The sequence below is a fragment of the Lissotriton helveticus genome, chromosome 6 (genome assembly GCF_964261635.1).
Source record: "Lissotriton helveticus chromosome 6, aLisHel1.1, whole genome shotgun sequence".
NCBI classification, from domain to species: Eukaryota; Metazoa; Chordata; class Amphibia; order Caudata; family Salamandridae; genus Lissotriton; species Lissotriton helveticus.
Window position 1 is genome coordinate 1,854,633,132 of NC_136067.1, and position 14,669 is coordinate 1,854,647,800.

The 14,669-nt window shown below is 39.0% G+C and overlaps 1 protein-coding gene across 1 annotated transcript in view; it reads left to right on the forward strand.

Moving 5' to 3' along the window:
- Window positions 1-14,669, forward strand: part of KCTD3 (potassium channel tetramerization domain containing 3) — a 339,598-nt gene that overhangs the window by 101,565 nt on the left and 223,364 nt on the right. The window contains exons 2-3 of the mRNA XM_078649783.1: window positions 8,021-8,074; window positions 13,400-13,445. Coding sequence (XP_078505909.1) covers window positions 8,021-8,074; window positions 13,400-13,445 — 100 coding nt within the window. The remainder of the gene's footprint in view (window positions 1-8,020; window positions 8,075-13,399; window positions 13,446-14,669) is intronic.

The window sequence follows — 14,669 nt, forward strand, 5'->3', positions numbered from 1 at the left end:
TCTTAATCTTGCTTCCCCTGCCTCCCCATGAATTACCAGGCTCCACAATAACAGTAATTTCAGAGTCAGGGTGCCAAATTACTGTAGAGATAGAGGGTCACTGGTAATTAATGTGTGTAGTTTTCAACCAGAATATTGATTTTTAAATATCAAAATCAGAATATTGGATTTTTAAATATCGAAATAAAAAAATTGTGTGACCTGAGTATTAATTACCAAAATATGACAAATGTAAGTATATATAGGTAAGTATTGGTTTATTACACTCATCTCCACATGTGTCTTCTTTGACGACATACATAGTGTCAGGGTACATATGTAGAGTTAAGATTAGTAAATATGTTTTTACCGGTATATATTTATCTTCACAATATTTTGGTACATGATATTCTGGTCACAATATTTGTTTAGTTCATTATTGTGGTACTCTGTGTTCTGATGACATGAAAGCAGCCCATGGTTCCTACCTGTCGCTCAGCGTGTGACTGCACTCCTCAGCTATTGCGATTTCAGTGTCAAATCCCACCCCTCTTTTGTGACAAAACCGTCATCACACAACATGGTTGAGCACTTCCGGTGTCACTGTACACACACAGAGCCATCTACCAGTTCTTTCTTTCTTTTGTTGCCTCAGTATTTGTGTAATGACCTACCCCTTCACCTTCACGTCCCTGATGATAGGCGTGCACCTGAAATCATTGATCACTGCACGTTCTCTCCTGTCGCAAGGCCTCTATTTGCAGTACCATGCGACAACTTGTGGGATACCAACGCTCACAAATATTTTAAAGTAGCTTCCTTTAATATAGCAGGGGCGTTGTGCTTAACAGCGATTAATTATTTTGCACTAAACATTTGGCCAATGTGCCAAATACTGAGCATGGAAGCGCACTATATGACAGAGTGTTCATCACATTTTCCTGGAAGTGCATATTTACTTTGATAATGTATATAGCAATACAGATCCCTACATGTGAGAAGAAATGCAGCGGTATTTTGGTAGTTATTTGAAGTTGTGCTTGTCTGTATAGTCTAAAGTGCAATTTGGAGGTTAATGTGTTACTTGTACACTTACAACAGAATTTCCTTATTCAATTCTTGAATGACACCTCTTCTAAATCGACCCGGGTTAAAGGTGAAGCTGTGCAATTTTCTGTGATATCACTGGGTTTAATGGGTATTTGATGTAACTGGTGACATCGGGTGGAAGGCCAAAGGGTATTTATGGTTTCACCCACTACTCCTGGGATTTTGTTAACCAAAGGGAGGAATGATACTATGCAGAGATCATTCTCCCTTCCCCAGTCTGTGGTCATGCAGTGTAGGGTCAGAATATCTAATACTGTAATATCTCCATCTTGCTTAATTAAGCATGTACGCATGATGGCAAATAAGCAGAGTCTGTATAAGGTAAGCCACCTGCCGATAAAATGACCTGGTGAGCAAAGCTTGCTATATTTTAACCACTGAACACTAATAAAAATATCCAGGTACATTACTAGATTCTCATGTCCAGAATCCCAAATTCAGTATCTGCTCAGGACATTGTAACTAGGGATTGGCATACTCTGTCTTATTATACAAACTCAAGTAGATGATGGACGGAGCGCTGAAACTTTTCAGACACTCACCCCCAGTCACAGATCTGGGTTGAATCCATCATCATTCTTTAGCTCACTTTGCCACCTCAGTTTGGACCCAGCTATATGCAAATCATTCTTGATCCTGTGCCTCATGGGACCAATCAAGCCCGAACTGCCATGCCAGATCTTCCCTGAACAGGAAACAAGCATCCTGGGGCCGGTTTCTGGGTAACACCCTTCATCAGCCAGGCTTGCTTGAATCTAGTAGCAAAGTGAGCAAGGGACCCAAGTCTGGGCATACACTGCCAACTTAGGGCGACCAAAGTAAACACAAGGAGATGATGGACGGAGCGCTGAAACCTTTCAGACCATCACACCCTAGTCACAGATCTGGGTTGAATCCATTATCATTATTTAGCACACTTCGCCACTCTGTCTTATTACCTTCTCATTTCTATTTTTTTCTCATAAATATTTGTGTCTACAATTTATGAAATTAATGTACGACACCTCTACAGCCTTCACTTCTGTACATCATTAATGGCTGTGGAATATGAATACTATTATCTTGCACATTATTAAGGTACAGTGATGAGTGGGCTGAGCTAAGTTCACCCACACCAGGGTACCTCATGCGATCAATAGTGCTCCCTCTGATGGCTTAAGTAAGGATCAGATAGGAAGTTGATTGGCAGTAGTGGAGAGATCCCTGCTTGGAAAACATCCAAATAGGTAATAATCTCATCTAAACTCCAATAGTGGTTCTTACTTAAATTACTAGAAAATGAGATTCTGGTGTATCCTCCATAAGCCACATCTGTGTACAGACATCACTAAAAGCTGACCCTATCTACAACCTTATTGTGAGTGCCTCTGTACAATTTTGAGTTCTATGCAAATTACGCCACCGCTGCGGTATACAGTGTACAATGTGGTATGCTGATATACCATGTATCAATACTGGTCTGGAACACCTGATCCTCGCCTTATTTACAATAGGGTAACTCTGAAAAGGGTGCAAAATAGCCGGGGGTAATGCCATCGCCCTGCGCTAACAGCTGTTTATTTAAGCTGTAGTAGAGTGTGCCCTGCATTTCTCGATGCCTGGCATCTGCTGCTTTTTGAAGGCACATTTGTGCTGTGGCTACTGAGGTGTTGACCAGTATGCCCCCCCCCCCTTGCAGGTAACACATGCAGCGCCCATGCAGGACCATGGGGCCTGCTAATGGAGATCTGGATTCTACCACCTTGTTGCTGGCACTTTCCACATTAATTACTGCATAAACCAGAGCCACTTACATAGGAAATTCTTTCACCTATCAAATAATGTCATGCCACCCATATCTAGGAGTCCTTTCTGGAGAATGTAAGTATTAGAGTATTAGCATTAGCATTATTGTATGAATGGCTCTGCCTTTGATTATTACTAAGCACCGTAGTTATAGTATTACAATATGAGCATTAGCATTATTGTATGAATGGCTCTGCCTTTGATTATCACAAAGCACTGTACTTACTGTATTACAGTAAGAGCATTAGCATTATTGTACGAATGATTGCCTTTGGTTATCACAAAGCACTGTACTTACAGTATTATAGTACGAGCATTAGCATTATTGTACTAATGACTCTGTCTTTGATTAATACAAAGCACTGTCCTTACTGTAGTACAGTAAAAGCATTAGCATTATTGTATGAGTGACTCTGCCATTTGTTTTCACAAAGCACTGTACTTACAGTATGAGCAGTAACATTATTGTACGAATGATTGCCTTTGGTTATCACAAAGCACTGTATTTACAGTATTACAGTAAGAGCATTAGCATTATTGTACGAGTTACTCTGCCTTTGGTTAATACAAAGCACTGTACTCAAAGTATTCCAGTAAGAGCATTAGCATTATTGTACGAGTTACTCTGCCTTTGATTATCACAAAGCACTGTACCTACAGTATTACAGTAAGAGCATTAGCATTATTGTACGAGTTACTCTGCCTTTGATTATCACGAAGCACTGTACTTACAGTATTACAGTAAGAGCATAAGCATTATTGTACGAGTTACTCTGCCTTTGGTTAATACAAAGCACTGTACTCACAGTATTACAGTAAGAGCATTAGCATTATTGTACGAGTTACTCTGCCTTTGATTATCACAAAGCACTGTACTTACAGTATTACAGTAAGAGCATTAGCATTATTGTACGAGTTACTCTGCCTTTGATTATCACAAAGCACTGTACTTACAGTATTACAGTAAGAGCATAAGCATTATTGTACGAGTTACTCTGCCTTTGGTTAATACAAAGCACTGTCCTTACTGTATTGCAGTAAAAGCATTAGCATTATTGTACGAGTGACTCTGCCTTTGATTTTTACAAAGCACTGTACTTACAGTATTACAGTATGAGCATTAGCATTATTGCACGAATCTCTCTGCCTTTGATTATCACAAAGCACTGTACTCACAGTATTACAGTAAGAGCATTAGCATTATTGTACGAGTTACTCTGCCTTTGATTATCACAAAGCACTGTACTTACAGAATTACAGTAAGAGCATTAGCATTATTGTACGAGTGACTCTGCCTTTGATTATTACAAAGCACTGTACTTACAGTATTACAGTAAGAGCATTAGCATTATTGTACGAGTTACTCTGCCTTTGATTATCACAAAGCACTGTACTCACAGTATTACAGTAAGAGCATTAGCATTATTGTACGAGTGACTGCTTTCGATGAACTTACATATTTACAGTATGAGCATTAGCAATGTACGAATGACTGCCTTTGATTATTTTATCGCTTTGATTATTACAAAGCACTGTACTTACAGAATTACAGTATGAGAATTCGCCTTATTGTACGAATGACTCTGCCTTTGATTATTACAAAGCACTGTACTTACAGAATTACAGTATGAGAATTCGCCTTATTGTACGAATGACTATGCCTTTGATTGTAAATTATATCTTTACATCTTCGGATTTAGTACCATACTCACATAACAACAAATTGCCGAAAATAATCTCGGATCATAATTCTTTAGTTTTGTTAACTACTTATGACACTAACCCTATTCAAAAGAATTCCTGGTCATTTGATAGGAAGCTGCTATCTAACAATGAGTATATTAATCATATTAAAACTTGGACTGAAGAATTTTTTAATATGAATCGTTTTAGTGCGCCAAGGAATATTGTGTGGGATACCTATAAAGCTGCACTTAGGGGGGAGACTATCAGTTTTCAAAATAAAAATGGGAAAATTATCAAAAGAGAATATGAATTGAAAATTGCGGCCCTAGCTAAAGCCGAAGAAGAACACACGGCCAAGATTATACAAAAACAAGAAGCTACCCAACTGATGATGCAAGTAACGCTGTTGAAATCAGAACTTAATACTAAACTTAGTCAGAAAGCTGCCCAAACATATCAAGCACACAGGAAACATATCTACGAAAGTGGGGAGAAAGTGGGCAGACAATTGGCACTCTCTACACGCCATAAAAATGTTAGGAATAATATCTCCTCAATAGTAGATAATGGTCAGACCTTTTCCCACGCTAAAGATATTAATTATCAATTTCAAAGGTACCATCAAAATCTCTATTCGGATGAAACCCCAGCTATGGAAAAAGATATAACTGATTATTTGGACAATTTTCTTATTAACCCTGAAGGTACGAAGTTATTAGATGATGCTACTAAAGAAGAACTCGATAAAGAAATCACACTTCTAGAGGTTAGCGCTGCATTATCATTATTATCATCAGGTAAAGCAGCAGGTCCTGATAAATTGCTGATTGATTTGTTTAAAATTCTTGCTCATCAATTGTGTCCTATTCTACATGACTTGTTTCTTGGGGTTCAATATAATGGTATTCCTCCAACTTCCTGGGATGAGGCCACTATAATAGTTTTTCCAAAAAAGGGAAAGTCACCCGAACAGCTAACCTCGTATCGGCCTATATCCCTGATTAATTCGGACTCCAAATTATATTCAAAGGTTTTGGCCCTCAGACTTAGCAGGATCGTTGAGCATCTTGTCTCCCCGTGGCAACATGGTTTTATACCTGGTAAAGGAACCACGGAACACACTCGCAGGGCAATTGCCTTATTTGATGCCAAAGTTGCCACGGGGGGACAATTGTCGATGATCCTGCTTGATGCTGAAAAAGCGTTTGACCGTGTTTCATGGAAATTTCTTTGGGAAGTTATGAAACGTAACAATTTCGGCCCTAAATTTATCCAGTCCATTAAATCGATGTATTTCCGCCCTAAAGCCAAAATCTTAGCAGCAGGGTTATTATCACAACATATTAATATCGCTAGAGGCACTAGGCAAGGGTGTCCCTGCTCGCCCCTGCTCTTTGCGTTGTATATCAACCCCCTTGTTTTGAAGTTACTAGAAAGTAATATTATCAAACCAGTTGTTAGCTACCATTTTGAAACTAAAGTCTTGGCTTATGCCGATGATATCGCGGTCATTACACCTAATCCGATTGAGGCTATTTGTGAAATAGAGAAATTAACTTCTGAATCTGGGCACTGTTCGGGCTATTCTCTCAATAAAGGAAAAACGATTGTTCTGTGTACTGACAATACTATTTGTTTAGATCAGCGAAGAGCTAAAAAAGCCACGTATTTGGGTGTTGTTCTGTGCACAAATATTAAACAATTACCCAGAGCCAATTTTGATCCTCTAGTGGCTAAAATTAAGAATGATTTTGAAAGGGTCAATAGCCTCCATCTCTCTATCATAGGAAGAGCCAACTATGTAAAAATGAATACGTTACGTAGATGCCTTTACTTATTCCGAGCCATCCCACTTGCCATTGATCAAGAAGTATTAGTATTGATTAACTCACTGATATCTAAATTCATTTGGCAAAATGGGAAGACTCGGAGATCACTTGCACTTCTATCAAACCCGTTGGACAGAGGTGGTCTCACTGTTCCCAATATAATTCTAGACCATTGGGCAACCTTATTAAAACAGCTAACCCCTATGATTACTGACTATAACTTAGGGAACTCAGAAAGCTTCGAAGAAATACCCTCTATATATGAGCTTCTTATAGGACAGGAGGCAAAGGGCTTACTTCTCCGCAAGACCGAGGCAAGAAATTATAAGGATTTTAAGGGTGAAATAATGGCGAGTGCACGGAGAATTTGGAACAAAGTGGCCAAATATATCCAAATTGGAAAGATTAACCGATATACGCCACTTTGGCATTCCAATATCATTCAAGGTCAAGATCTGGCTTTAGTTGCGAAGAAATGGGATAAGTTGGGAATTAAATCAATTGGTGAGTTTCTAGTAAAAGGCTTTAATACCACCTTTTTTGATCTGAAAGCCAAATTTAATTTACCGAATGGTGATTTTTTAAAATTTGCCCAGGTATTCGCTACGCTGAAAGCTAAAGAATCCCTAATTTCTCTACATAATATTGAAATTATGGATGTAATATCTAAAAGAAACACTAGGATTGGAACTTTGTATAATATTCTTTTGAACAAACAAAAAGATGATCTTGATAAAACCGAAAAAAATGGGCTATAAAACTAAACAATCCTAATGTAGATATCGATAGAGTACTAGAATTGGGCCAGAAGTTACTTATGGCTAGCAATCTTAAAGCGCAATTATATAAAACCATATTTGATCTTTATTTTACTCCTGCTAAATTATTTTCATGGGGTAAACGTGAGAATGATTTATGCCCTAGATGCACGCAAGGACCAGCAACCCTCACTCATATGTTTTATAATTGTTCTGAACTAACGTTGATCAAAAATATGTTATTATCCTTCTGGGGAGAAATATTCGGTCGTAAAATACCAGAATCAGAAACACTTTTTTTACTAGGGCACGATTATTCTTTAAATTTAACTAAACCTGAAGAAAATCTAATATTTATAGGTACAGCAGTATTCAGACTAATCCTATCTGCCCGTTGGAAGGAAGTAGATCCACCAAGTTTTCAGATGTGGCTAGCACGCTTTCTAGCGGTTTGTAGATATGAAGTTGCAATATTTGAAACAAGAGGAGTAAAAACTAGGGCGCGCGGAGAAGATCTCTGGCGTCCAATTTCTAACTGGAAAGCGGGACTTATCGCCACGGGCATTGGTTGATTGAAATTTATGAACCTTTAAATTATGTTTTTTTGATTATATTAATGTTTTTAAGTTCTGTTTTGATTAATTTAACTCTGAGCTCTCACTTTGAATCTGAATTTAAATGTCTTAGTAATTGCTTAGTCTGTATTAATTTGCCTTACCTCCTCTACGATCCAGCTTTATTGTGTTATTTTCTGTAATTTTGCTAAATTGTATTATGCTTTTCCTGGTTTACAAAAAATTAAAAAAAATAAAAAATAAAAATGATTGTTACAAAGCACTGTACTTACAGTTGTTTCTTTGTTTCTACCTGCAGGTTCAGTACCTCAAGACAAACATTAATGTGGATACCAGATTCCTTTTTCTCTAGGTAATGCAGTTTATGTATTGATGTTCCCAGTCAGTGTATGTGTTTGCTGAAATCGAAACATAGTCCGTATATCTCTAATCATAATGTGCCTGTTTAAATAATTTCAAACCATTACATGTCATGGTTATTTTTCAATGTCCCCAAACTCTTTTAATTCTAGTGTAAGGTGGGACACGGTAAAACTTGTCAAGGAGTGCTACTTTAAGTCCAGGCAGGGGAGTAAACTATCCCGGATGAGACCTGGGAGTTTTTGGGGCACTATTTTAGCAATCGTTACGGTCCCGCGGACATGCTGTATATGGTCTATATTTACCCTGAACAAAAGCACTCTTGATATCAAATTTAGATTGTGTACCTTGTCAGCAAGAAAAATACCTATTTAAATGTTCAAGGCTTCCCATAAGTAAAGAATATTGTGACTGTCATTTTGGGGGGAAGGATACTATATTGCACTTTCTGCCGTTTTGCATTAAACACGTTTTAGCACGTTAAAGGTGGCTTGTCCCCCTCTTTAGAAAGTATGAGATTAATTCTGTTGGAGCAGCATTACCATTTTGTTTTAGAACCAATGATGAATGTATTTGTAACTGATTCGCCTCACACTTCTAGGCTGCTTGGCCATGTATGAGGGGGTTGGTCGCCGTACAATGACGCTAATTCGGTTCTAGCAGGAATGAATATAATCATGGACATCACAGTGCTTACGCCCCTTTATATAAAATGTGTGTATCTGCACCCTGTGAGAATCTCCATTAGTAGTTGCTGCATTAATAGACACAATTGTTTGTTTCCTGTTGCCCAACATGACTGGTAGGAAATTGTTGGTTTATGGGTTTGTTATGTAGTTTGGGGAAGGCAGATATACTACTGTAAGGCAGAACAATGTTTCGGATATCATGATGCTTATGCTCTTTATTATTATTTTCTGTTGTATATACATATTGTTCTTGATGGGGCCATTCATTTGTAGTTGCAGGGCCTATGGGCTTTACTGTCCTTATTGCTTGTTTTTTGCAGGCTAATTTGATTAATAAGAAACTTTTTTTTGTGATTTTATGTATTTATTGATTATATTGTATATATTTGTATGGCAGAAAGCCGACAAAATGAATATTAAACTATAATATGATTACGTCCCAGCTTTTTTCAGTGTCCTAAACTCTTTTATTTCCAAATTGTGGGTGCCAGGTCTCAGAGTAGCGGGGCCAGAAATTGTTCTCAGAAGCTGTTTAAAGTGTTTCTCAGAATCGCTGATGGTATAAACGTTTGTGCCGAAACATGTGCCAACACTTTTTGCCCCACTCTCTTGCACACACTTGCCAGCTCCTTTACTTCTCATCCTTTAGTGTGGACTGAAGCCAACTTCTCCTATGCTCTACACTTGAAGCATGTTCTACATGGGAAATATGCTCCTGCAGCTCACATGTGCTGTATGTGGTACGGTTGTTAGAAGGACCCTGAAGAACCACCTCATGATTTCAGCGCAAGGATGATATATAACACAAGAAACATTAGATCTTATTTTAAAGATGAAGTGACAAGGTGCAGTACATTTATGGCATAATATGGAGTACATTACAATACAGTGGGGAAGAAGGCATATTATCTTGTAACTTTACTTAATTTCATTTTGGATGCTTCCCTCACAGATCCTATACAGTGGATGGTTGCAACCAACTCTAGATGGGTGACAGCACCGGTCAAAAGTATGCAAGCCATGCGCATGGGTGCATTCTAAGCCCATTAACCTGAGAGCTCGACAAGGAACCTAACATATCTTCCTCTGGAGACTTGTGTACTATCAGGTCGAGTAAGATAACTAATCTACTTTTGATGGTTCCTGCCAACAATTGCATCTCCTAGTCAAAGTACTTCCATTTCAGTGCATAGTGACACTGGTTTGTTGCTCCAATTGGCCATGCATTTGTCTATCCCTTGATGCGTATCAAGGGAACAAACTTCTAATCACTCCTGTGGCAGTAAATTATTGTACCTTGGAGTAAATGTAGCCGCTCCCAATGCCACCCTTCCTATCTCCTAAGTAAGATTTGCCTTGCTCTGTCCTTCTCTTCTGCAACAGTCCAACTCCTGTTCCTGGTAGGCAACATTTTAACAGGAAGGTAGCAGTTTCCCCATATGTCCACACCACATGGAGAAGCATAAGAGGTCAGGCCCACATAGACTCCCAACACGGCCCAAAACTCACCAGTAGCAGGAAAGCATTTTAACAAATTTGGGTGGTACAAAAACCTGATTCCTTCAAGCTTACCTACATAGCTTGACTGACTCCTTTAGTCTTTTGTTTTACTGTGACATGCCCACAACTGCAGACTAAAGAAAATATGTCACTGCCATCCGTCTCTGACAGCATATCGTATAACCTGGCAACTCAGCATCAGGGTATGTTCCTCTTGTCGGTGCAGGGGTATGCCAAGACTCCACTGGTCCCAGTTGTTTGCCTCTACTACACTCCTTTGGTGCAAATATCCCTAGTGGCTTGCTACTACCTGACACAGTTAACCTCCCAGTTGGCCACTATGTTCATGCAGCCACTAACTTCATGAGGTTAATAAGTAGTTTGAATTCAAAGCCTATGAGAAAATGACTTTGCCAACAATATATATTCTGTCTTGTGTCTGATTCATTTATGTCTGGCTGAAGCACAGAACTGTGGGGAAATGAATGCTGTCCCAGTCCTTCCGGTCCTGCAAGATTTGGTATCTTTCTGACATTAACCACTCTTGATGATGCTTCTGCAGACACCAAAACACCCTGGGCAACAAACATCAGAGGCTTGCAGCCTCCAACAGTTTTCTCAATTCCAATGGAGATGGTGGTAATGGTGATGTAGAGCTAATACAGCATGCTCAGAACTACCTTGCAGTTTTCAGTAATTTTTTGACAGTGCCACTAGAATTCATTTCCTCCTCCTCCAAAACCATGATTTCTCATCGAGCCCAAAGTCCTCAAGTAAACAAATGAAGTTTGGAAAGCCTAACTGGAAACCATAACTAGGAGCATTCCTGACCAACCTGGCTTATACTCCTAATACTTGTGATGAAAGAAAAAAACCTGCCTCTTTCGCAGGCTCTGTCTGTGCGATATTTATCTGCTCACACGGCTCAATATTTTAGATGCTGATTTGCTCAAGTGCTGCAAGAAGTTCACCCTGATAAATTGAGGTTCCAAGGGGCTTAAAGTATTTATCCTTTCATGCCTCATGTGCATCAGTCCACTTGTAATGCCTCTGCCTCACTCACTTGAGGCTGCTTCCTGAAATACATTTAAATGTTCATGCTTACCATTACTTCAGTGAGGTGAAAGCCCTGTGTGGTTCAGACCCTGCACTGTCTTTCATCATGACCATGGGGATTTATCTTCCACTTTTCTTTGTGAAACCTCATGCTTCTTCGATCAAGTAGGTCAACAATGCTATGCACAATCTGTTTTAATGTGAACAGGACCAAGGAAGTACCTTCATCAAAGTCAGATGGATAATCTATTATGCAAAACGTTGTTATTCTGACCAACATACTTCTTTTGCGTTCATTGCCTGTGCATTTAATCACAAGGATTTGCAAAAAACACAGTTGATGGACAGAATGTAGAACAATGTCATACATTCACCCCAGTACAAGGATCTGGGCTCAAAATCCATCATTTTTTTGCACTCCACACCACCCGGGGTTAGACACTGGCTATATGCAAATCAGCTCTGACCCTGTGCCTCATGGGAACAGTCCAGTCCGAACTACCAAGCCATGTCGTTCCCAGACCGGAATCAAGCATCCAAAGACCGGTTTCTGGCTATCAGCCTTCATCAGCCTGGATAGCTTGACTCCAGTGGTGTGGAGAGCCTGGGACTCACGTCTGAGCATACCCAGCCCACTCGGGGTGAAATTGCAAAAAACACAGTTGATGGACAGAATGTAGAACAATGTCATACATTCACCCCAGTACAGTAATCACAAGGAAGGCAGCTTAAGTTGGGCTCATTACGCATGAGCCTATTAGCAGAGTGGCAAAATGGAGTACCTCATGTATTCTGCAGACATTAAGACATTGATGGGTCTTCCTGAGGTAAAAAACTATTTGACTAAGACAATATATGCAATTATTTGCTTATGCCATTGGTTGACTAATGCTGCCCATTCTTTTTACCCATCAATTTTTTTGCTCGCTGTCTAATGTATCCTCAGGTTGAAAAACTATTCTAACCACGATGCTGAAGTAGGATAATAGTACTTTAATGATTAATCCATTAGTGCTTGTCTGTGGGCACTCTGTAACATTTAATAAATGATATAGAATGGTCAAATAATTCTGAGAAATTATAAATAGTGCACTTAAAATATTCATGAAGATGAGAGTTAATGTCCAGGACGGCATACATTTCAAATTATTGCTATTGAGAATCATAAATTGTGATAGCATTGCAGGCATACACTTCTGGCATATACCTGTAAATAGAGTTAGTCAGTAGCTCGGGCAAAAAATAGTTGCTGCACCTGTCGCAACACTTTTCTTGGGTTCAAACTCATTGAAGCCGCTTACCATGATGTCCCCGCAGGGCTTGACTTTGGACTAGTACTGAAAAATTAATTGATCACTCACTAACGTATTTTATTTCACAGCAAAGCTTTTGTTTGTGAATAAATGGAATTGGGTTTGTCAGACTCTTAGCAACATTGTACATGATTTACTTCCCTTTACATAAATTTACCCCCCGATAAAGTGAGAGCTACCGTGTTTGCTGGGAGTTGCTTTGCTTCTCCATAATTATCTAGTTTTTCCTTTCAAGTCTTAAGAAACACTTACATTTAAAAAAGCCTGCTGCAGTGTAAAGACAAAATTATTACTTTTTGTATACAGTGCATCTATGAGCTAAACGTGTTATAATTCAGAATACCTTTGGGATGGCAGAATAGGGCATAGGGGGCGGAATAATACACCAAACAGCATGACACGAGAAGGAAATACTCCTCTGGGCGGAGCCAAAGCTGTCTCTATGTTTATTGTAAGGAATTTGGTAACAATAGAATCCTGCAGACAACTTCTCTTTCAAGCCAGACCTAAAAAAGAAAGTTTGATTTCTTTTATTCCTACAGAAGCATGTGAGGATTATTTTCTAGTAATACAGCAAAATAACTATCTCAGGAGTGTGGGATCTTCACAGTTTGTACCAAAAGTGTGTGAGGAGAGAGCATAAGTGGCAGCGGAAGCCATGTACTAATCTCATCTAATACCATTACTAGAAAAGAGAGCTTGCAAGAAAGGACACTAAATGGTGGTCAAATTAACAATGATGTCATCTTTATTTTTTAGTTTGTTGAGTGGAAGAATTTCAACACTTCGGGATGAAACTGGAGCTGTAAGTATTTTCATTATGCTCTAATAGTTTGGATTGTTTTGATGACACTATAAGCACTGAAGCTATTTGAGTTCTGATAGGACACTATGGTTGTTTTAACTGTCCACTTGTTTACCATTTAATGCAAGTAATCAGAAAAGAATGGTACTGTAATCTCTACAATTTCAATGCTGTCCTATGTTAATATGGATATAAGATGTATAAGGATGTGCTGAGCAGTAGAGCCCGTCGAACCACATTGTGCTCACCTAACTATTAAATTCGTTGTTGGAAGGCCACAGTATTTAGTATTTCTTACTGGTTTTTAGGGGCAAATTAACAATGTCCAAAACATATGCCGGCGAGTAAGTAGTAGTTGGCTTCAATTTCCACCGTCTGCAATCAAACCGTTTGTTGTTACTAGAATTTGAGTATGTTTCTTTTTTGTGCAGGGAGTGAATTTCAGTCACTCTGCTTTTTTTCTTTGACAAATGTCCCTCCTTTGCTGGATATACCGTCCTCCAAAGAGGACATCCTCTTCATTTTCCTGTCAGATTATCAAAATGTTATGGAGTATGACATTTGTTAAGCAGTGTTGTTTACGAATAGAGGAGTAGGGAGGCAATTATGGAGAAATTGACACTCTTGTTGTCAGAATTTAAACCCAGCCACAGGCTAAACAGAGACTATGCCTTCACTTTGTAACATTGTGTGATACTGTTGGGAATTGGGTCTCTATTTGGCAGAGGTGTGCACCCTGTCTAATTGAGGACTACAATTCTAGTCAGGGTAAGTTAGATACACTTTAAATTAACCTGTGCTCACTCTCTGAAAGCTTGGCACAGAGCAGGGAGGCTAAACCTAAGAGGAAATATGTAAAGTATTTGCGCAACACACACACACACACACATTAACACAATGAATACACTACAAAAAGACTTCACAGAGGTTTAGCAGTATAGAGACTATTTATCCGAGTAAAACAAGACCACAATGACAAAAATCTGAAGTGTAGAAGTTAAGATATGAATTTTTAAAGATTAAATCCCAAAACAGTGCGTAGAAGTCAGTAGCACTAAAAGGTTACTTGAAATCGCGCTGGACCAGGGTAAATCGGTAAAGAGTTCAGGCCGACTGCGATGGAGGTCAGGCCGGCTACATGACTTACTCAGGGTCGGCTGAAAAAGTACCTTGGATGGAGCAAAGCATTGTCATCTAGAGTCTGATGCGTCGGTGATGATTCAC